Genomic DNA, 23230 nt, shown 5'->3' on the forward strand with positions numbered 1-23230 from the left:
GGAACGCGAGAGCAAACCGGGAAAGGAGACCAGCTTCCCCGCGGTTTGCTCTCGCGTTCCCCGAGCAAGCAGGTCTCCTTCCCTGCGGTTTGCAGGGGGGTTCGGGAACGCGAGAGCAAACCGCAGCGAAGCTGGTCTCCTTTCCCGGTTTGCTCTCGCGTTCCCCGAACCCCGAGCAAGCAGGTCTCCTTCCCTGCGGTTTGCAGAGGGGTTCGGGAACGCGAGAGCAAACCGCGGCGAAGCTGGTCTCCTTCCCCGGTTTGCTCTCGCGTTCCCCGAACCCCGAGCAAGCAGGTCTCCTTCCCTGCGGTTTGCAGGGGGGTTCGGGAACGCGAGAGCAAACCGCGGCGAAGCTGGTCTCCTTTCCCGGTTTGCTCTCACGTTCCCCGAACCCCGAGCAAGCAGGTCTCCTTCCCTGCGGTTTGCAGAGGGATTCGGGGAACGCGAGAGCAAACCGCGGCGAAGCTGGTCTCCTTCCCCGGTTTGCTCTCGCGTTCCCCGAACCCCGAGCAAGCAGGTCTCCTTCCCTGCGGTTTGCAGGGGGGTTCGGGAACGCGAGAGCAAACCGCGGCGAAGCTGGTCTCCTTTCCCGGTTTGCTCTCGCGTTCCCCGAACCTCGAGCAAGCAGGTCTCCTTCCCTGCGGTTTGCAGAGGGGTTCGGGGAACGCGAGAGCAAACCGCGGCGAAGCTGGTCTCCTTCCCCGGTTTGCTCTCGCGTTCCCCGAACCCCGAGCAAGCAGGTCTCCTTCCCTGCGGTTTGCAGAGGGGTTCAGGGAACGCGAGAGCAAACCGCGGCGAAGCTGGTCTCCTTCCCCGGTTTGCTCTCGCGTTCCCCGAACCCCGAGCAAGCAGGTCTCCTTCCCTGCGGTTTGCAGAGGGGTTCGGGGAACGCGAGAGCAAACCGTGGCGAAGCTGGTCTCCTTTCCCGGTTTGCTCTCGCGTTCCCCGAACCCCGAGCAAGCAGGTCTCCTTCCCTGCGGTTTGCAGAGGGGTTCGGGGAACGCGAGAGCAAACCGCGGCGAAGCTGGTCTCCTTCCCCGGTTTGCTCTCGCGTTCCCCGAACCCCGAGCAAGCAGGTCTCCTTCCCTGCGGTTTGCAGAGGGGTTCGGGGAACGCGAGAGCAAACCGCGGCGAAGCTGGTCTCCTTTCCCGGTTTGCTCTCGCATTCCCCGAACCCCCCCTTGAAGCCGCCCAACAGCGCTGCAGTGTGGCCACATCTAACACCACTTGCAGCGCTGGTTGATGTAAGTGTGGCCACTCTGCAGCGCTGGCCCTATACAGCTGTACTAATACAGCTGTAACAACCAGCGCTGCAAAATTTTAGATGTAGACATGGCCAGAGTGACTCTTCCTCTCCGTTTCCAGTCCTGGAAACAAAAGCACTTTCCTCTTCACCCAGAGGGAATGCAAAATCAGGCTAGCCACTTCAGCACACACAGATCTCCCCTGATTTCTTCCTCCCCACCAATTCCCTGGTGAGTACAGACTCAATTTCCCTGAAGTAAAGAAAAACTCCAACAGGTCTTAAAAGAAAGCTTTATATAAAAAGAAAGAAAAAATACAAATGGTCTCTCTGTATTAAGATGACACAATACAGGGCAATTTCTTAAAAGAATATTGAATAAACAGCCTTATTCAAAAAGAATACAAATCAAAGCACTCCAGCACTTATATTCATGCAAATACCAAAGAAAAGAAACCATATAACTTACTATCTGATCTCTTTGTCCTTACACTTAGAAACAGAAGATTAGAAAACAGAACTACTTCTCCAAAGCTCAGAGAAAGCAGGCAGCCAGAAAACAAAGACCTCAGACACACAATTCCCTCCACCCAAAGTTGAAAAAATCCGGTTTCCTGATTGGTCCTCTGGTCAGGTGCTCCAGGTGAAAGAGACATTAACCCTTAGCTATCTGTTTATGACACATGGTTACTGGGTTAGCTGCACTACTGTCCCTTCTTGGGGGTCTCTCTGAGTGCATCCCACAGATATCAGGCTGGAGTGGAATTCCACAACTCATCCACTCTCAGACCCCAGGACCTGGGTTACACCCCCCTGGTAACTAACCCTGACCAAGTGAGCAGATCCAACTGCTGATGGACCCTGCCAGAGTTTCCCTTTGGGAGCTGCTGACAGCAGTTGACGAAGTGACTCAAAACTGCCGCTTCAAAACAAAGTTTTGTTCATTCATTTCTCAAAAGCACAAAGTATTTAGACCAAAGTGTAACAACAGTAAAAGTGCTACCTGCAAAGGTGGTGTTTATACTTTTATAAGTTCCCCTCAGCTCAGTTAACTTCATCTCTTGCCATGAGTATCAGCTTGTCTTGCTCACAGCATCTGTATCTCTGGGTATGTCTACACTACGGGATTATTCCGACTTTACCGGTTTTGTAAAACAGATTGTATAAAGTCGAGTGCACACAGCCACACTAAGCACATTAATTTGGCGGTGTGCGTCCATGTACCGAGGCTAGCGTCGATTTCCGGAGCGTTGCACTGTGGGTAGCTATCCCATAGTTCCCGCAGTCTCCCCTGCCCATTGGAATTCTGGGTTGAGATCCCAATGCAGAAACAGTGTCGCAGGTGATTCTGGGTAAATGTCATCACTCAGTCCTTCCTCCGTGAAAGCAATGGCAGACAATCATTTTGCGCCCTTTTTCCCTGGATTGCCCTGGCAGATGCCATAGCATGGCAACCATGGAGCCCGTTTTGCCTTGTCACTGTCACCATGTGTGTACTGGATGCTGCTGACAGACGCGGTACTGCAGTGCTACACAGCAGCATTCATTTGCCTTTGTAAGGTAGCAGAGACGGTTACCATCCCTATTGCATCATCTGCCATTGTAAATCGGTGATGAGATGACGGTTATCAGTCGTTTTGTACTGTTTGCTGCTGTCATGGGTGCTCGTGGCTGGCCTCGCTGAGGTCGGCCGGGGGCTCATTGACAAAAATGGGAATGACTCTCCGGGTCATTCCCTTCTTTATGTTTTGTCTAAAATAGAGTCAGTCCTGCCTAGAGTATGGGGCAAGTGTACTAGAGAACCAGAGAGCACAGCCGCTCCGTGTCAGAGCCCCACAGATCCCACAGAAATGATGAGCTGCATGCCATTCTAGGGGGTGCCACTGCAACAACCCCACCCGTTGCTTCCCTCCTCCCCCAACCCTCCTAGGCTACCGTGGCAGTGTCCCCCCATTTGTCTGGTAAAGTAATAAAGAATGCAGGAAGAAGAAACACTGACTTTTTAGTGAGATAAAATGAGGGGGAGGCAGCCTCCAGCTGCTATGATAGTCCAGGCAGGACATTAAAGGGTGGTAGGGGGGAAAGGAGCGCAGCCTCCCGCTGCTATGATAGTCCAGGCAGTACGGAATCTTTTCTTTAGACATGAAAGAGGGGGGCTGATAGAGCTCAGCCTCCAGTTGCTATGATGAGGACGGTTACCAGCCGTTCTGTACCATCTGCTGGGAATGACCGGGAGTCATTCCCATCTTTACCCAGGCGCCCCCAGCCGACCTCACCGAGGCCAGCCAGGAGCACTCATGGGCTGATGATGATGATGGCTAGCAGTCATATTGTACCGTCTGCCACTGGGAAGGGGATGCTGGTGTTCAGCATTGCAGAACCCCGTCTATTAGCAGCATGCAGTAAACCTAGGGTGACATTGAAAAAAGGCGAGAAACGTTTTTTCCCCCTTTTCTTTTGGGGTGGGGGAAGGGTGTAAATTGACGACATATACCCTGAAACACCCGGGAAAATGTTTTTGACCCTTCAGGCATTGGGAGCTCAGCCAAGAATGCAAATGCTTTTTGGAGACTGCGGGGACTGTGGGATAGCTGGAGTCCTCAGTACCCCCTCCCTTCCTCCATGAGCGTCCATTTGATTCTTTGGCTTTCCGTTACGCTTGTCACACAGCACTGTGCTGTGAACTCTTATCATAGCCTGGAGATTTTTTCAAATGCTTTGTCATTTTGTCTTCTGTAACGGAACTCTGGTAGAACAGATTTGTCTCCTCATACAGCGATCAGATCCAGTATCTCCCGTACGGTCCATGCTGGAGCTCTTTTTGGATTTGGGACTGCATCGCCACCCATGCTGATCAGAGCTCCAAGCTGGGCAAACAGGAAATGAAATTCAAAAGTTCACGGGGCTTTTCCTGTCTACCTGGCCAGTGCATCCGAGTTCAGATTGCTTTCCAGAGCGGTCACAATGGTGCACTGTGGGATACTGCCCGGAGGCCAATACCGTTGATTTGCGGCCACACTAACCCTAATCCGACATGGCAATACCGATTTCAGCGCTACTCCCCTCATCAGGGAGGAGTACAGAAATCGGTTTAAAGAGCCCTTTATATCGATATAAAGGGCTTCGTTGTGTGGATAGGTGCAGGGTTAAATCAGTTTAAGGCTGCTAAATTCAGTTTAAATGCATAGTGTAGACCAAGCCTCAGTGTGTCTCAGTCACACTGTCAGTCTTTTCACTGAGGCCATGTCTACATCTAAAATTTTGCAGCGCTGGTTGTTACAGCTGTATTAGTACAGCTGTATAGGGCCAGCGCTGCAGAGTGGCCACACTTACAGCAACCAGCGCTGCAAGTGGTGTTAGATGTGGCCACACTGCAGCGCTGTTGGGCGGCTTCAAGGGGGGTTCCGGGACGAGAGAGCAAACCGGGAAAGGAAACCAGCTTCCCCGCGGTTTGCTCTCTCGGTCCCGGAGCCACCCAGCAAACCGCAGGGAAGGAGACCTGCTTGCTCGGGGTTCCGGGACCGAGAGAGCAAACCGGGAACGCCGCGGTTTGCTCTCTCGGTCCCGGAGCCAGCCAGCAAACCGCAGGGAAGGAGACCTGCTTGCTCGGGGTTCCGGGACCGAGAGAGCAAACCGGGAACGCCGCGGTTTGCTCTCTCGGTCCCGGAGCCACCCAGCAAACCGCAGGGAAGGAGACCTGCTTGCTCGGGGTTCCGGGACCGAGAGAGCAAACCAGCTTCCCCGCGGTTTGCTCTCTTGGTCCCGGAGCCACCCAGCAAACCGCAGGGAAGGAGACCTGCTTGCTCGGGGTTCCGGGACTGAGAGAGCAAACCGGGAACGCCGCGGTTTGCTCTCTCGGTCCCGGAGCCACCCAGCAAACCGCAGGGAAGGAGACCTGCTTGCTCGGGGTTCCGGGACTGAGAGAGCAAACCGGGAACGCCGCGGTTTGCTCTCGCGTTCCCGGAGCCACCCAGCAAACCGCAGGGAAGGAGACCTGCTTGCTCGGGGTTCCGGGACCGAGAGAGCAAACCGCGGCGAAGCTGGTTTCCTTTCCCGGTTTGCTCTCTCGGTCCCGGAACCCCGAGCAAGCAGGTCTCCTTCCCTGCGGTTTGCTGGGTGGCTCCGGGACCGAGAGAGCAAACCGTGGCGTTCCCGGTTTGCTCTCTCGGTCCCGGAACCCCGAGCAAGCAGGTCTCCTTCCCTGCGGTTTGCTGGGTGGCTCCGGGACCGAGAGAGCAAACCGGGAAAGGAAACCAGCTTGATTACCAGAGGCTTCCTCCTTCCACGGAGGTCAAGAAAAGCGCTGCTAACTGTCTACATTGGATTACCAGCGCTGGATCACCAGCGCTGGATCCTCTACACCCGAGACAAAACGGGAGTACGGCCAGCGCTGCAAACAGGGAGTTGCAGCGCTGGTGGTGCCCTGCAGATGTGTACACCTTCAAAGTTGCAGCGCTGTAACTCCCTCACCAGCGCTGCAACTTTCTGATGTAGACAAGCCCTGACTCATCCTGGCCAGCCTCTCAGCTTACCCTCTAAGCTGCCTCCCTTTTCTAGAGTCTTCAGTTTTTTTGCCTCCTTTTAGCCTGGATGGAGGCAACCATTGTTATCTTACCTCCTTTGAAGTTGGGTACATCAGAGTTATCTTGTCTGTGTCATTGTTTTACCTTTCCTGGATTTCTTAACAATCCTCCTTTTCCAGCCTCCTTTGATTCAACTGTGTGCATCCAGGAAGTGTTAATAATGCTAAACTGAACAGGGAAACAGAGTCACGTTTAATATTTATAAAAATATAATACAGACATTTTCTCATTTTGTCACAGTGAGTACTGTTTATAGTTTAATTGTTCAGGGACACGTGGTTGAAGCCAGTAGGACACAGACTTTGCAGAGGGATTTCTTAAATTAGTCACTCTTTATTTGAGACAGTACAAGAGATATACAGATCCATGTAAAATAAGAAACGCCTCTATGCCATTCCCTGCCTAAGTTTACTCACTACTGTTTAACATTCTTTGGGATTTGGTCATTGCTCTTTCAGGCTTCCAAATCCCCTCTCCTGGGCTTCTCTCCTCCTGTACACATTTCTCTTGGTGAGAGAGAGAGCTGGTCCTTTTATAACTTCTTGTCTTCTTTCCATGAGAACCTCCTGGTCAGCCTCCAGGTCCCCCTCATGTGATCTGATGCTTGGTTACCACCCCCAACTGGAGTCCAGATTTGAAAAACTAGTTTATTGCAGCTTTGGCCACATTCTGTGGCATAACCATTGCTCAGCTAGGATAGGGGCAGGACCTATTCAGTTGTTTGTGGTTCTTAAAGACCATATCTATCAGAGGCAGGCACTCAGGCGCTGCTCCCTCTCTCCTTAACATAAGAAGTGTGATGTACGAGTATGTACAAAAGGCAGTCAGCCTAAATATACAGAGCGTTCATAACATGAAATTGGAATTCATAAGCTATACATAGATAAGTCCCCCAAATTGTCTTCTAAAAATGATAGGCCATAAATCTTATTGGAATAAGTCATAAAATCTTTTCTTGCAAGAGTGAGGTGTGGTATAAACTGATGTCAAGTGGATGATGTTTCAAAAATTGCCAATTTGGTTCCACTGTGTGGATGGTAATATCCTGAATTATTGGTGCAGGGCCACATATACTTGTAATGGATTGCATTACTGGAGTAAAAGAGTGTTCCACTCTAATAACACTCTCAGTGCTCTTATCCTGTAAGGCTTTGAATTCCAAGTGCTGAATTTCAGACTGTTTTTCACTTCTGTGTATCTTTCAGTAATAAAATGTTCTGTTAACATTAAAGCTGCCTTGTATCCAGCTCTCTGTGACTTGCTGAATACAAATTATAGTTTTTTTTAATACTTCTACGTGTTCATGTTTGGCAAAGTAAAGTGAGGTGGATTCTCGTTGACTTGATATTTGATGTTGGAAGCGAGCAGCAAAAATGAAACAGAACATGGTGAATGCACAGGCTTGTGAAAAGGGCTGTAAGCACTGACCCACAGTGCATGCTCTTCCCCTTACCCACTCCATAGCAATACATTAAGCTTGTGCCTATTGTTTTTAGCCCTGAGACTAATTGCTCCATGCTGTGCCAGTAGGTACTGCAGAATATTCATCCAAAAATAAAATGTGTTTGGTCCAACTGGAAGTGTAAGTGTAATGACATACAATGTGGAGCTCAAGAAGCAGTCTTCTTTTTTTGCTGAGAACATTACATAAAAGAGCACTGAAGGGTCTGAGTACCTAAGCATCTTTTTCCATCATTTAATCCACATAATATGAAAGTGGCATACAGACAGTTACAGTAATTTATTTTACAGTCCATTAAATAATTACATTTTCAGATAGCATGTTTGAGTATTACATGGCAAGATGCTATTGGGCACAGAATATAAGCCGCTTTCTGGGTTGTGCAAGTCCTGGAAGATGGTGGATCTGGGCTCCATGGCAGTCTGACCTAATTAGAGCCCAGTAATGTTACGTGGTAACAAAAACTTGCAGTGAACAAATTGGCATGTGGTATATAGTTGCATCATCATTCTTAGCTCCATATATGTTGAATTCGACATCAGTTTTCCTGTGGATAGGACTCTGAAGTAAGAATTTTTTGAAACCTGCCAACCATAAACACATAAGTACTTGGTTTGTAGAACACACAGGATAATAATCTATCATGATGGTTACTGAAGTAAAGTCCCAAAATGTGCTCTAGCAAATGGAATTTAAAGCATGAGTATGGAGGAAATTATATGGCAGATACATATGAGCCCCTTTCCTCTCAAAATCTGTGATATTATTGTGGTATTGTACTTTATTCCCTCTTTATTTGGAGATCTCTTTATAATTTTGATCTCTGGGGTGTGCGTTAGTAGCAGTGGGAACAGGTGATTACTGTACAGATCACATAATCTGCAGTCTACATCCTGTATCTGTGCTCCTGTCGTCAGGGTCCCTCTATGGAGCCAGTTGCTGCCACATGCAAGTACTTAGTTTGATACAAGTGACCATTAAGTTAAGAAGCTGTTACAGAATTTTCCCTTAGTTTAATTCACTTCTTTATTCTCTGCATAGGATGGATGAAAAGTCTAGCGTTCAGTTTAGACTGCATAAGATGGACAATATAGAATGCTTTTACATTGTTTGACATGTAGGAGGAAATCAGTCAGAATTTACAGTGTGAGATGCATACATTTAAAACAGGGGTCGGCAACCTATGGCACGCGTGCCAAACACGGCACGCGAGCCAATTTTTAATGGCACACTGGAGCCTGCCAGGACTCCAACATGCCACTAAAAATCATGCCCCCCTCAAGCAGAGTGCGCTCTCCTCTGCCGGCTCCCCCCCCGCCTCTCCCCTCCCCTGGAGCCCTGCCACCGCGTGCAGCGCTCTGGGGGTCGGGGCTGTGCGCTTCCGCGGGGAGACAGACATGCTCCCCGCTCAGCTGGAGGGGCAGGGCTGTTTGCTCCCGTGGAGCAGCATCTCTAGCTCTGTGTGGAGCCTCATGGTAAGGGGCCCAGGGCTGGGGGGGTTGGATAAGGAGTGGGGGCAGTTAGGGGACAGGGAGCAGGGTGGGTTAGAGGTGGGGGGTTGGAAGGGGCATGGGAGTCCCGGGATTTGTGAGGGGGCAAGGGGTGAATAGGGGTCAGGGCAGTCAGGGGACCGGGAGCAAGGAGTGTCCTGGGGTGGAAGTTGGGGAGGGGCTCTGAAGGGGGTGGTCAGGGGACAAGGAGCTGGGGAAGTGTATGAGTTGGGATTTCTGGGGGTCCTGTCAGGAGGCAGGGGTGTGGAAAGGGGTTGGGGCAGCCAGGGAGTTGGGGGGCAGGGTGTGGTTGGATAGGCATGGGAGTCCTGGGCGTCTGGCTGGGGACAGGGGTGTAGATAAGGGTCAGGGCAGTCAGGGGACAGGTAGGAGGTAGAGTCCAATCTGGGGACAAGGAACAGGGAGGCTTAGATAGGGGGTGGGGTCCCAGGAAGGGGTAGTCAGGGGAGAAGGAGCAGCTGTGTTGAGAGTTATTAGGGGGCCAGTCACCTAGCACTCTCCCCTGAGCCCTGACCCCTCCCCCCCACACTACTCCCTCTGCCCTGAGCCCCACACTCCCCCCCAGGCCCCTGCCCTGAGCCCTATGCCTTCCTCATACATACCCAGCCCTCTGCTTGACTCCTTCATCCCCCCCCCCGCCCGCAACCCTAGCCCTAACTCTGGCATCCCCACCCATACCCAGCGCCCACTCTGCCCTGACACCTACACCCGCTCACATACCCAGCCCCCAGCCCTGACTCCAGCCCTCTGCCCCCAGCCCTCTGGGTCCTGGCCGCCAGCCCCGCACAGCCCGCTGCTGGTCTGGGTTCTGGCTAACGGACCCTTGCCAGCCGGGGTCCTGGCCACAGGCCCCGCTCAGCCCGCTGCCGGCCTAGGTGAACAGAACCTCAGACCAGCAGCGGGCTGAGCGGGCCAGCAGCTTAAGATCAACATTTTAATTTCATTTTAAATGAAGCTTCTTAGACATTTTGAAAACCCTGTTTATTTTACAATACAACACTAGTTTTGTTATATAATATATCGACTTACAGAGAGAGACCTTCTAAAAAATATTAAAATGTATTACCGGCACGCGAAACCTTAAATTAGAGTGAATAAATGAAGACTTGGCACACTGCTTCTGAAAGGTTGCCGACCCCTGATTTAAAATATCCTGCCAACTTTGGGATTAAAAAAATAAAATGCTATTTTCTTGTCTAACTTTTTATTTATTTGTTCAGATTTTTTAAAAAGCACTTTTCCTAAAGCTGAAGGTGCTTATCAGAATAATATTTAAGATTCTCAACTAAAGGACCAGTATACATTGACAAGCACATCTAAACCAACTCCAGTGCAAAAAATATAAACTAACCAATGGGATAAGCTTCTTTTTCCAACCAATGCATTCCCTGACAACCTCCCCCCTGCGGCGTGTTCTGTACCTTAGCAAAATTTAAAGTTGGAAGAAAACACCCATTAAAACAAAGTGTTTGTTTGAAACAGATTTTCAAATTCACCTAAGAGGGATAAAAATCACAGAATATATATCCAAGCAGGTAATATGGGAGTGGTCATTTGTGTATTTTTGGCCACACCATTAGAATGATTTATTATGTCAGCTTCTCTTTCATGATTATATCCTCACAACTGTTGAAGAAAAAACACAAATTTATTATTTTGGTAATAGTTCTCACTTTTTTTGCGGTGTGAATGTATATACTGTTTGTAAGTGATTAATTATGCAATGATTTTTAAGTCTGGAAGGGACCATTATAATAAACTAACCTGAAGAACCACACCCAATAGTTTCTGCATCAAGCCCATAACTTCTGTAATCGGAAATAGGGGTTCTAACTTAAAGCAGTGAGTTGGTGTGCTTGCTTCACAGTCAATTACTACATTGTGGAATATCAAAAAGAGTGTTCAGTGTAATATCTCCTCTCCCACATCATCATGATGTAAATTTAAAACATCATGTTACTAACACTTTAAAAAATGTGATAGTGATATTGCATGGAGTTGATAAGGGACATTCAACAGGCTTTTGAGGTTAAATTAGTGCAAGTGAGAGATGCTGGCTTGACAGCTATGGAGATTGAAGTCCTTTTTCTGTACAGCAGGAGGAGCACCGGCAGCAATGATACAAACTTCATTGCCTACAACCAATGTGCCACAACCCTCTGACTTGAAGGGACCACCTCCAGGAGCAGTGGTGGTCCTATGTTGTTCAGAGATTGTTTCTGTCCCCTTCCTGTCTGTGACCAGGTCTCTCCATATTTATTCTTCATACTTTCCTTGTCCCCCTCAACTCCATCAGGTTGCGGTGACTGACTCTACCAGTTGCTTGTTTGCTTCCTTTGGTCAATGCTACATGGACCAGGATGCCGGGGGTGGAGATTAATTGCAGTATTCCAAGAAGGGAGCAAGACCAGGAAGTTTAATTTCTGTAGTGGCTCACCAGCACTAGAATTGTGTGGAGAGCTGGAAGTGGTACTGTAGCTGGTGGGTTTGGGGCCTATTTTCATAACGTAAGGTACAGACTAGCATTGTCAGATTAGAAGTTAGTTCAATTGGAATTTTCATTTGCCAAGCCTGTTCAGTCTTTGGCCTCTCAATGGAGACTGGCAATGATGGTGCTAAATAGCGTCAGTCATAAGAATGGCCATACTGGGTCAGACCAATGGTCCATCTAGCCCAGTATCCTGTCTTCTGACAGCAGCCAGTACCAGATGCTTCAAAGGGAATGAACAGAACAGGGCAACACCAAGTGATCACTCCTCTGGTCATTCAGTCTCAGCATCTGAGAGTCAGAAGCTTAGGGACAGCTAGTGCATGAGGTTGCATCCTGGGCCATCTTGGCTAATAGCCATTAATGGACGTATCCTTCATGAATTTATCTAATTCTTTTCGATCCATTTATAGTTTTTACTTTCACAACATCCCCTTCAACAAGTGCTGCAGCCAGTCAGCACTCACTGGGAGTGGAATCTAGCTGATGACCTAGATGTGAAAGACAGGCTGATCTTATGACTTACCAGTCTCCTTCTGATAGGTTTCTAATGAGTTAGGAGGTCTACTGAAAATGAAGCCTGACTGGAGACATTTCTCCAGAATTGCTCTGATGAAATTTATAACATAATATGGAATCAAATTGATAACTTTTTTTATAAGTTGTCTCTAATGTGTTTCTTGGTGTTGTAATTATTTTGAAACCATTATTTATAATGCACACTAAGGCCCAGTTCTGCAAGGTGCTGAGTGTCTCGTGGGGGATGATGAGCAGCCTTTTCTCCCAAAGACTTCTTTGGGATGTGAGAGTTCAACATCTTGCAGACTCTGGCCCTAATAGCCTACACTTTATCTTTCAGATAGATGTAAGTTTGGTAAATGAAATAATTAGAAGAAAGCCTACAGGTTTCTTCTTACATCTGAGGAAACTAGTTCTTGACTACTTCCTGTAAGTTTATCACAAAATACACCTTGTAGGGAGAATTCTGAAAACATTTCTCATTAGATTGACTCTTTAATGTTTAAGTACTGAGGGGGAATTTCTTATCAGTTGTTTAGAGCCATACGTATTGCAGTCATACCTTTGCAGAGATTGCCGCAACTGTGCTTGTATGATGTGTTGCCATAATGTCTTTGATTAAAGCAATTTAAAGTTCTAGCTGTGAAGTTAAAAAATAGTGTTGGTTGGGTGCCAGGATATTGGTTTGCCTGGAGCAGAACAATCCTGAGTCTGGTTGCCGTGGTCACCACTGACTCACTTTATTTGGGAATTAGAAATTCACTCTCGCTGCAAAAAGATCCATGTTAGCCTAATTTCAAAACTGCAGCTGCCCCACAAATCACATTTAGTGAGACCATTGGAATAAGTTATCTGGAGGGGAAAAGGATGGGGGAGATAATGACAAGAGGAAGTCAAAGCCATCTTGTAACACAATACCCCATGAATTAGTCAGTGTTACAGGTACACAACATACTCTGCAATAGCAGCGTTTTGTTTTTCACTTTAGACAAATAGCATCAATATTTTCAATGAACTCTTCTATAGAATTTGTTCACCTTTTCATAAAGACAGTTTTGACAATTCATAATGACAATTATCCTTCAAGAAATAAAAAAGTGGTGTTGTATTCTTACACAACTTGTTTATGTGTAATAGTTTTCAGTATCCTTATAGTAACATTCCCTTTGTTGGAGAACACAAAGCTTTTTTTTTTTTTAATTTATACAAAAGCTGAGCAGAGATTCAAGTAGAAATGATTCTTTTAGCTAAAGGCATAAATTCAATAAGAACAGGCAGTTGCTATGTGTTGCATGGACTAAAAGTGCCCTTGCAAAAGATCTGTAATAGGTATCAAGTAGACTGATCAAAAACTTCACAAAGATGGAGTTACAGTTGCAGGTACATATTTATGTGTGAATGTTTGAGTTTGGTGTGGGGGGGGAAATCCCCCAGGATATTAAGAACTAAGATTGCACTTCTCAAAGTAATACATGTTAATCTTAATAAAATAACCACAACTTTAACCCTGCTCCATGAGAGACAGCATGCACAAATGAGATCTAAATACCATAATTCCAGTAAAACTGCAAAGGTTAATACAGCTAATAAAAAAAAATAAAGTAAGGTCTCAGTTCTTGCATACACTTTCATAATGCAGTGTTTGCTCACAAACAAGTGTAGTGACATCACATTAGTTTAATATGTTAGGGGATTGACCCTTTTCAAATTCCATTTTAAAAATTAATGGTGTGCACATCCAAAGGCTCTGCATTTATTTAAGCTCTAGAAATCACATAATCAATGGCAGGTTTCATTCATTCCTCCATTCATAGAATCATAGACATACAAGGCTGGAAAGAACCTGGAGAGGTTATCTAGTTCTAGTCCATCCTCCCCTGTGCTGAATCAGGACAAGTATACCTAGACCATCTGACAGAGAGGTTTGTCTCACCTGTTCTTAAAAACCTCCAATGACAAGGATTCCACAACCTCCCTGCATAACCTCTTCTGGTACTTGCTTATCCTTATAGTTAGAAAATGTTTCCTAATATCTAACCTAAATCTCCCTTGCTGCAGATTTTCAATTGCTTCTTGTCCTATGGTCAGTGGACATGAAGATCAGTTGATCATTGTCCTCTCAGTCTTCAAATATGTTAAGGGTTGTTACAATCAGTTCACCTCTTAGGCTTCTTTTCTCAAGACTAAACATGCCCAGTTTTTTAACTCTTTCCTCATAGGTCATGTTTTCTAAACACTTTATAATTTTTGTTGCTCTCCTGTGGACTCTCTCCAATTTGTCCACGTGGAAGTGGGGCATCCAAAACAGGACACAGTACTCCAGCTGAGAACTCACTAATGCTGAGCAGAGTGGAACATTACTTCCAGTGTCTTAAATCTGACACTTCTCTTGTTATACCCCAGAATACTAGCATTTTTTGCAGTTGGATCTGGGGGTTATACTGGATCACAAATTGAAGGAGTAAACAAGGTGATACTTTTCAGCAGTACTACCACCTAGCCAGTTATTCCCCATTTTGTAGTTGTGAGTTTGATTTTTCCTTCTGGAGTGTAGTACTTTGCACTAGTCTTTGTTTTATTTCATCTTGTTGATTTCAGACCAATTCTCCAATTTGTCAATTTTGAATTCTAATCATGTCCTCCAAAATGCCTGCAACCCCTCCCAGCTTGGTGTCACCTGCAGGGATTTTATAAGTATATTCATTCCGTTATGCGACTCATTAATAAAAATATTGAATAGTACTGGACCCAGGACAGATCCCTGTGGCACCCCTCTAGATACACACTCCCAGTTTGAAAGCAAACTGTTGAGAACTACTCTTTGAGTAGTCTTTCAAGCAGTTGTGCACCCATCTTATAGTAACTTCATCTAGACTACATTTCTTTTTTTTGGCTTATGACAGTGTCATGTAGGACTGTGTGAAAAGTCTTACTAAAATCAAGATATATAATGTCAACTGCTCCCCCCACCCCCACACAGTAGGCTAGCAGCCCTCTCAAAGAATGAAATTGGATTGGTTTGGCATGATTTCTTCTTGACAGATCCACATGGCTTATCATTTATCACCCTGTTATCCTCTAGGTACAAATAGATTATTCAGTAAATTGTTCCAGTATCTTTCCAGGAATCAACAGCACGCTGACAAGTCTAAAATTCCCTGTGTCCTCTTTGTTCCCCTTTTTAAAATATATAGATACATTTGTCCTTGTCGAGCCCTCTGAGCGTCACCCGACCTCCAAGGATTCTCAAAGATAATTGCTAGTAGTTCTGAGATTGTTTCAGATAGTTCTTTAAGTATCATAGGGTACGTCTGCACTACCAGCCGATTGGCAGGTAGCAATCGATTCACCAAGGATCTATCGTGATCACTCTCCCTTTGACTGCTGAACTCCAGCAGTGCGAGAAGGGGAAGCAAAGTCGACAGGGGAGCCGTGGCCGTTGATCCAGTGCTGCGAGGACGCGAAGTAAGGAATTTTAATTTAATCTAAAATATGTTGACTTCAGCTACAATTCCCGCCCTCCAGTGTAGACCAGGCCCTAGAGTGAAACTCTTCAGGCCCTGCAAACTTAAATGCATCTCACTTAACTAAGTTTTTTGTAACTTGTTCTGTCTTCCTTCCTCCGTGTTGTTAATATTCATTGTGTTAAGCATCTGATCACAATTTAATCTTTTTAATGAGGACTGAAGCGAAATAGGTATTAAACAGCTCAGTCTTCAGGGTGTTGTTGGTTATTAGTTTTCTCTTCTCCCACGCCCCCCTCAAGCAGAATGTGGCGGGGCGATACTCACTGGTGCAGCTCCTCCTGCTGGTCGTCCTGGGAATTACTCTGTAGCTCCAGAGTGCACTCTGCTGGCTGATGTCCTGCTTGCCTCAGGCTCCAGTGTCCCACCCCTTTATCTTGGGTGCTGCCCCCTGGCAGTACCCCCACTCTCCAGGTTTCCCTTGCCCAGGAAACCCTCAACCCTCTATCCCCATCTCACTTCAGTGGCTACTGCCAGTCACCATCCAGCTCCCACTCACGGGGGCAGACTGCAGTCTATGAACCACTCATCATCAGCAAGGGGGGTTTGGACCTGCTGCCTTTACCTACTCCTGGGCTCCCCCTCTGCAACCCCAGTACCTACTTTAGGCCTTCAGCAAGGCCTGCAGGCTGTGGGGGTTTCCAGCCTGGAGTTCTCCAGCTCCTCTGGCCATTCCCCCAGCCCTGCTCCACTCCAGGTACCCTTCTTAGCTCATAGGCACCCCAGTCTTTCTCTCTCTAGCCAGAGAGAGACTACCTGAACTACTGCCTCACAGCCCTTTTATAGGGCCAGTGGTGGCTTGAATGGGGCGTGGCCCAAGCTGTGGCTGCTTCTTCCTTTCTTTCATTTGTATCAGGATAGTTTGCCAAGTATTATATTCTCTCACTTAAATTTTAACCTAAAAATATCCACATTAAAACACAATTTCATAAGACCAACTGAAATGAAAATCCTTGTGTGTTAACTTGTCATGACTGTAATCATTGTAAATCTACTAGGGTGGAATTAAGGTTGTGGTTATTAGTTGCAGAGGTGTGTGTGCCAAATTTTGGTTTATAATAGAAACTCATTTAGCAATTTAATTTGTCACTTCATGGTAAGGGCCAAATTCTGTTGTCATTTAACTTGCAGTAAATCAGGATTTACACTGGAGCACTGAGAGCACAGTTTGGTCCAGAGAGTGTTACTGATGTGTTGTGGTTCTAGCCTGAGTGTTGCAGTCTTTTTTTACAGATCTGTGAATAGTTTTATCTCACTATTTGTGGAAACATTACCTTTTTCTGAAACAGCCCTTTGAAGTAATTGCTACGATGATTCACATTACTCAACAAATATATTTTACTCCTGGACATTGCAGAGAGTTGTTTACCTTTTCCCTCCATTTTGAAGGTAAGTGTTAGATACAGTTCTCATGATGTGTCGTTTTCCAGCATTGCTTTCTTGGAGTGGTTTGTTGAAATGCCCAGTAGGTATTTTCACAGGTAATTTAGTTGCGCTCATGGACTTTGGTTTGGGAATCCGAGTGGGAATTGTACGATGGAAAACATCAGCAATCTTGAAATAAACCAAGAAAAAATGTAAGCAGTTAGGGTGGGTGGTTTGTATAGTTCTTTAGTGCTCTTTCTCAGAAAAGAACATATAAATTGATCTAATTAAGAACTGTTGTCGTAGTTTTCCTTGATTTTCTGTTTTGTTTTATTTTTAATGATACACTGAGGCACATGAAACTATAGTTTTTGAATACAAAAATGTTGGGGGAAGAATGAGTGCCTTGTTACTCTTTGGAGACTGTTGGAGGTTTCTTGTCTCTACGTGGGTAGCAAAGTCTGTGTAATTCAAGAAAAGTCTCAGAAGAGTTTATGGGGTTTTGCAGCAACACAAGTATTTTATTCTTGACTGAGCGATAACAGTCTACAACAAAATGCACCTTTTGGCTAAATCAACTGAATACTGAGTGGAAAAAAATGTATTTTAGAGATGGTCATGTTAGATGGGGTGGGATCTGAGTTACTACAGAGAATTCTTTCCTAGGTGTCTAGCTGGTGAGTCTTGCCCACATGCTCAGGGTTTAGCTGATTGCCATATTTGGGGTCAGGAGGGAAATTTCCTCCAGGGCAGATTGGCAGAGACCCTGGAGATTTTTCACCTTCCTCTGCAGCATGGGGCATGGGTCACTTGCTGGAGGATTCTCTGCACCTTGAGGTCTTTAAACCATGATTTGAGGACTTCAGTAACTCAGATATAGGTTAGGGGTTTTTTACAGGAACGGGCGGGTGAGATTCTGTGGCCTGCATTGTGCAGGAGGTCAGACTAGATGATCATAATGGTCCCTTCTGACCTTAAAGTGCATGAGTCTATTTCTATGCCATGTGATTAGGGAAAAAATGCCAATGTACATCAAGATGTGTAACCTAAGGCACCATATCATGAAGGACGGATGTGATATTGATAGCACTTCCCTGTACAGCTTCTGTGAGACCTGCCTCAAGTATTGATTTCGGTGCACCCTCCCTTCCAGGGATGCATCATGACACAGCACAGGACTGAGAGTGAAGATACCTGGGATCTTTTCCCAGCTCTGCTATGGGCTTGTTGTGTGATTTTGGACAAATCATTTAATGTCTCTGTGCTCTAGTTTCCCCACTTGTAAAATGGGGATGATATTAATCTTCCTTCATAATTTCAAAGTATGTTGATGTCTATTGATGTAAGTGACTGTATGAGTACTTACTGTTGTTCTGGGCACCTCCTTAGTGTTAATCTCGTGTGTGTGTGTGTGTAAAACTCTAGACCAGGGGTCAGCAACCTTTCAGAAGTGGTGTGCCAAGTCTTCATTTATTCTAATTTAAGGTTTTGCCTGTCAGTAATACATTTTAATGTTTTTAGAAGGTCTCTTTCTATAAGTCTATAATGTATAACAAAACTATTGTTGTATGTTGAGTAAATAAGGTTTTAAAAATGTTTAAGAAGTGTCATTTAAAATTAAATTAAAATGCAGAGCCCCCCCAGACTGGTGTCCAGGACCCGGGCAGTGTGAGTGCCACTGAAAATCGGGTCGCCTGCTGCCTTCGGCCTCCTTGCCCTTTGGAAAAAAAAAAAAAAGGAGATATACCAATCTCCTAGAACTGGAAGAGACCTTGAAAGGTCATCAAGTCCAGTCCCCTGCCTTCACTAGCAGGACCAATTTTTGCCCTGATCACTAAGTGGCCCCCTCAAGAATTGAACTCACAACCCTGGGTTTAGCAGGTCAATGCTCAAACCACTGAGCTATCCCTCCCACTTAAACAAACTGGAGAGCACCAAAAAGAACTGGAGCTGCCTTATTAGCAAAGATTTAAAGAAATACTTAGGCATAGCTTGGCCAGATGGCCATTCCATGGGGATGCATAGGTTTAATTGTTTGAAGAATGTGAACAGTAAAGAGAGAGTAGAACTGTTCTTTTTAGGGGCGCCATTGTACTGGGCTTTGTACAAACCAATAAAACAAAGGTTCCAGAGAGCTCACAGTCCAGGATTCAGTCTATATGCAGCTGGTGACTGAACTAACAAATGAAGGGGTGACAAGGTAACAGTACAATTGTTTAGGATGTTCAAGGAGTTGAGTGTATCATAATGAAATTAAGAAAAAGAAAAATTTAAACTGACTTTCCAGGATTAGAGTGTCTCAGTACTGTCATTTAACTTCCTTCAGCAATAGAGTAATATATTTATTTTTGTACTGGAGGCAGAACTTGCTTTGAATACAATGTTTATTGTATTCATCTTCACTGTATTAAGAAATCAGAGAAAGAATTAAGGAAGAAAAGTAACTTTTTTTTTCTTTATTACGTGTGGATATATGTGGGTGGATGGGTGAGATGTTGCTTTATAAGCATAAGGCAAAACAACATTTGATTTAAACAGAAATATTTTGAGAAAAAATGGTAAACATTCCATTAATGCTGGTGAGGTTGCTGAGGATTAGTAGTTTCGAGGTTAATTATAAGAACAATTGTGATAAGTGGATAAATAGTTAAGTAATGTTTTTCCTCTTTCCTTGAATTGTTGCTGGAGGTTTAACGGCATTTTACAATACAGTGTTTTCCTTTGGGGAGATATTCCAGTGTAGGTAAACAGTTTAAAATAAATCTGTTGAAGTGCTCGTGCAATAAGTGGCTGATCACCTTTGTTAGCCTTCTTAAAACAATAATTTATTTGTTAACAATTTCCAGCTGATGTTAATTTTTTGTTTGTGTATTTTGCAGGAATCAGATTTCCCATTGCAGAAAAAGGTTTATTTGGTGTTTTTAAATTATGATTTAATGTGGCTTTGCAGTTTCTCACTGATGTTTCAGGTTCATTTGATATTGTTACTGATATGTGTATTAGAGAAATGGTTCATTTGATAAGGCCTGGTCTACATAGTTTTTGTATCTGTAAAACTGTTTTGGTTAAGGTGTGATTTTTTTTTTGTTTAATTTTTTCAAATTTTAATTGTGTGAACGAAAATAGTTATGCCATTACAATCCCGAGTGTGGATGCAGTTACACTGGCTGTAAAGGTTCTCTATACTGGTATAAGACTTATCCATGTGTGAGTAAGCGGTCCATGTGTTTCGAAGCCAGTATAACTGCATCCACACCTAGGGTAGTAGTAGCACTTTGACTATACCAGCATTGTTTAAGGGGTGAAACTTTTATGTGTAGACAAGGCCTTAAACCGGTAAACTGTTTTTATAGTTCTTTTCCTCCTCTTTCAACACCTGAAAGTAGTTTTCTTTTTCACCAGCCCTGTCTCACAGTTGTTCAAGAATGGATGCTCAAAGAGAGAGAGAGGAATGAATATAGTAAAAAACACGAACGTTCAGTTTTCAGAACTAAAGGCTGAATCCAGTTTAAGCATGTGCTTAGGTGCTTTACTTTGTCTGACAGTCTCCTATTGACACACGTAAAGTTAAGCACCTACTTAAGTGTTTGCAGTGTTAGGGACTAAAAGATTGATTGAAAAATGTGAATCTCGGATATGAGGGTTGAAAACAACATTTTTGGGTTACCTTACCTAGATTGTCCCCTTGCGTCATGGTGAGAATTATTGTCTGTAACGCATGTTTAGATTCTTGAGTGTGAAGTACCACAGTTGTTATGGTTATATGGTGAGAGTTCTATAGAATGAATCCTCAATTAGTTCCTTGTCTAGTCTTGAATGTACAGCATGGCAATGGTTATGTTCTAGTTATTACCTTTACTGCATCTGATGAAGTGGGTTCTAGCCCATGAAAGCTTATGCCCAAATAAATTTGTTAGTCTCTAAGGTGCTGCAAGGACTCTTCGTTGTTATTACTTTATAGTTATTACCGCTGCATTACTTGGAAGGTGTCAACCATTAGAATATTGTGTGTGCTGGTTTTTGTTTCTTCAGTGTGATATTAGTTCTGGGTCAGTGAAGGAAAGTAAGTATTCCCATCGAGAATAATGTCTGCAAATACACACCACCCTGTTGCATACTGATTCCCTCTTCTCTGTGCCCCTTCCCTGGGAAGATGAAAGGTTCTGTCAGCTTTCCAGTCTTCTTTCTGACAACCAGAAGAAGCATTCCCTGAGCTGATACACCTGCCTGCTCCCTCTGTCCCTCAATACTGCTATTGGTCTCCCTGACCTCCCCTATGTAAATGCCCTCCCCTCTCTGCTCCCTGTTCAGAGAGTTGGGAGGGGGTGTGGAATTCAATTAAATCATCCTTTAAGTAGCAACTGATGCTTCCCAGCACCCAGCGTCCCTTTTTCATCACAGTTCCCACTTCTGCTCTCCAAACAACCCTAGAAACTAGCCCATTCCAAGATACTATCTATCTGGGACATAGCCATTTCCAAAGTTTTCCATTGTGTAATAATACATACAGGTCTACTAACTAAGGGGAAGTATAAAAAAAGACATTCTTGCTGTTTAGACTTTAAAAGTAGGCCTTGTTTGAGATGTGCAAAGCAAGCAATGGGTCTCAGTCTATAAGCACGATAGTAAAACATTAGATTCAGATATTAATTTTGCAGAATTAGATTAGCTTGTAAAATATGTTAAGGTTTGTTGGCAGTAATGTCAGCAGTCATTAAAATGATATGGAATTGTAATGATGGCCCTTTTTTAAATGAAACACTGTCAGATATTTTAACAAATTAGAATTTTTCTCCTTTTTTGTTTTCCGAGTCATCTGTGTAAATTAACCCTTTTTTGGGGTACAGAAGAGTGAGTGTGTGTGTGTGTGTGTGTGTGTGTGTGTGTGTGTGTGTGTGTGTGTGTGTGTGTGTGTGTGTAAAGCAGGAGGGGTGTGGGGGGGACAAGATGGGCATGTTGAAAGGTACCAGTTCTAGCTATCTGATGGCTGTCTCCATCTGCTTGAACCCTAACTCTCCATTCTGTGGTACACCTAGCATGACATGTGGCTGCATGTTTTCCTGTTTTAGGGATTTATGCCTTTCATTAACGGACAAAGGGGAGGGTGCAGTGCTCATGGCTAGCTTTCCTCATATATCTTTCTGCCTGAATTATAGAAATGCATCAAGGAAAGATAACATTAAATTCGGTTCTTTTTCAGCACTTTGGTTTGAAAGGTTTGAACAGCAGAGGGAGTCCTCTCTTAATTTTTGTTTTGCTCAAACTCTGTGTTGGCTGTGGGACAGCTCTGAACAGACCTGTTATGCAAACAACCATATGCATATCTTGACATATCTTAGTTTGTCCTTAGATTGCTGAGGGAAGTTGAAGTCTGAGCCTGATCTAGAAAGGGCATATGAATGAGGCTGCCAAAAAGAAATGTGGTGATTGCTTACCCCTTGTTTTAAAACATTTCTCTGTGTGCTTCCTGAAGTCATTAACAGCTCAGTCCTGCTGTCCTTTTCAAGAGTGAGTTAGGTCTAAGTAAGGAGGGCAGGATTGGGCCCAAAGTAGCATTCTCTTTTAAGTTGCCAAATGATAAATTGTTGATTTGTATAGTTCTCTCCAGCCTCCCCCACCCCAACGCCCTTCCAGTTAGTCCAGGGGGTCTCAAACTGGGGGTCGGGACAACTGAGGGGGTTACAAGGTTATTACATGGGGGGTCGTCAGCTGTCAGCCTCCACCCCAAACCCTGCTTTGCCTCCAGCATTTATAATGGTGTTAAATATATTAGAAAGTGCTCTTCATTTATCGGGGGGTGTCACACTCGGAGGCTTGCTATGTGAAAGGGGTCACCAGTACAAAAGTTTGAGAATCACCGAGTTAGTCCTGTTTTATTGAGGTATACTATTCTGCAACAAAGGTCCCAAATGCTGCATCTTGTTGCTGTAGGGGTTTACGTAACTGCTGTACTATTTTGTTTTTTACAATTGCTAATGTACTCTCTTCTGTCTTTGCCTTATGGAACCCTGGTCAACACTCTGAGGCCAAGAATTCCCAACTTGATGCTTAACTTCAGACAGCCTACGTACCCTCCGAAGATACCAAAATAAGTAGTCTGACTTTTAAGAGGGACCTTAGCTGAGGGACAAAAAGACATTTTGGAGCTGAAATTTGAATAAAAAGAAGCAAGTTGATAGGGTAGAGATGCTTGCAGGAGCTGCAGAGGAGAAGGCCTTTGTGCAGACACTTGGAAGATAGTGGGATGTACGTAGAACACAGTAGGTGTGACCAGAGGGAAGCTGGTCCATGGAGGATTTTCAGGTCTGAAATGAACAGGAATCCAGTAATGCTGAATAGCTTCACTTAAATCGTGCTGTAGTAGTTCATATACCAAACTGGCACTAGATTGGTTATTCTTCTTCAGAGGTATTAATGTTAAACAAAACCAGTTTAGTTACAGAAGCGCAAACAAAGCATCTGCAACCACGTTTCTCTGTAGTTTCTATCTTCTGATTTAAAGGGATGCTGTCATGGCTGGCTGACTTTTTCAAAA

The 23230-nt window shown here is 44.9% G+C and overlaps 2 protein-coding genes across 4 annotated transcripts in view; one reads left to right on the forward strand and one right to left on the reverse strand.

The window, feature by feature from the left end:
* CMSS1 (cms1 ribosomal small subunit homolog) overlaps positions 1 to 23230 on the forward strand; it is a 383107-nt gene that overhangs the window by 9052 nt on the left and 350825 nt on the right. The gene's annotated exons all lie outside the window — the stretch shown is intronic.
* FILIP1L (filamin A interacting protein 1 like) overlaps positions 6043 to 23230 on the reverse strand; it is a 304322-nt gene continuing 287134 nt past the window's right edge. The window contains exons 3-4 of one of the 3 annotated variants that reach the window (XM_030583072.1): positions 16700 to 16884; positions 6043 to 7872 (exon numbers count right to left, since the gene is read on the reverse strand). In XM_030583072.1, coding sequence (XP_030438932.1) covers positions 7827 to 7872; positions 16700 to 16884 — 231 coding nt within the window. In that variant the 3' untranslated portion in view covers positions 6043 to 7826. The remainder of the gene's footprint in view (positions 7873 to 16699; positions 16885 to 23230) is intronic. The other 2 variants (XM_030583061.1, XM_030583056.1) reach the window with 2 other exon arrangements.

The sequence above is a fragment of the Gopherus evgoodei genome, chromosome 1 (genome assembly GCF_007399415.2).
Source record: "Gopherus evgoodei ecotype Sinaloan lineage chromosome 1, rGopEvg1_v1.p, whole genome shotgun sequence".
Lineage (NCBI taxonomy): Eukaryota > Metazoa > Chordata > Testudines > Testudinidae > Gopherus > Gopherus evgoodei.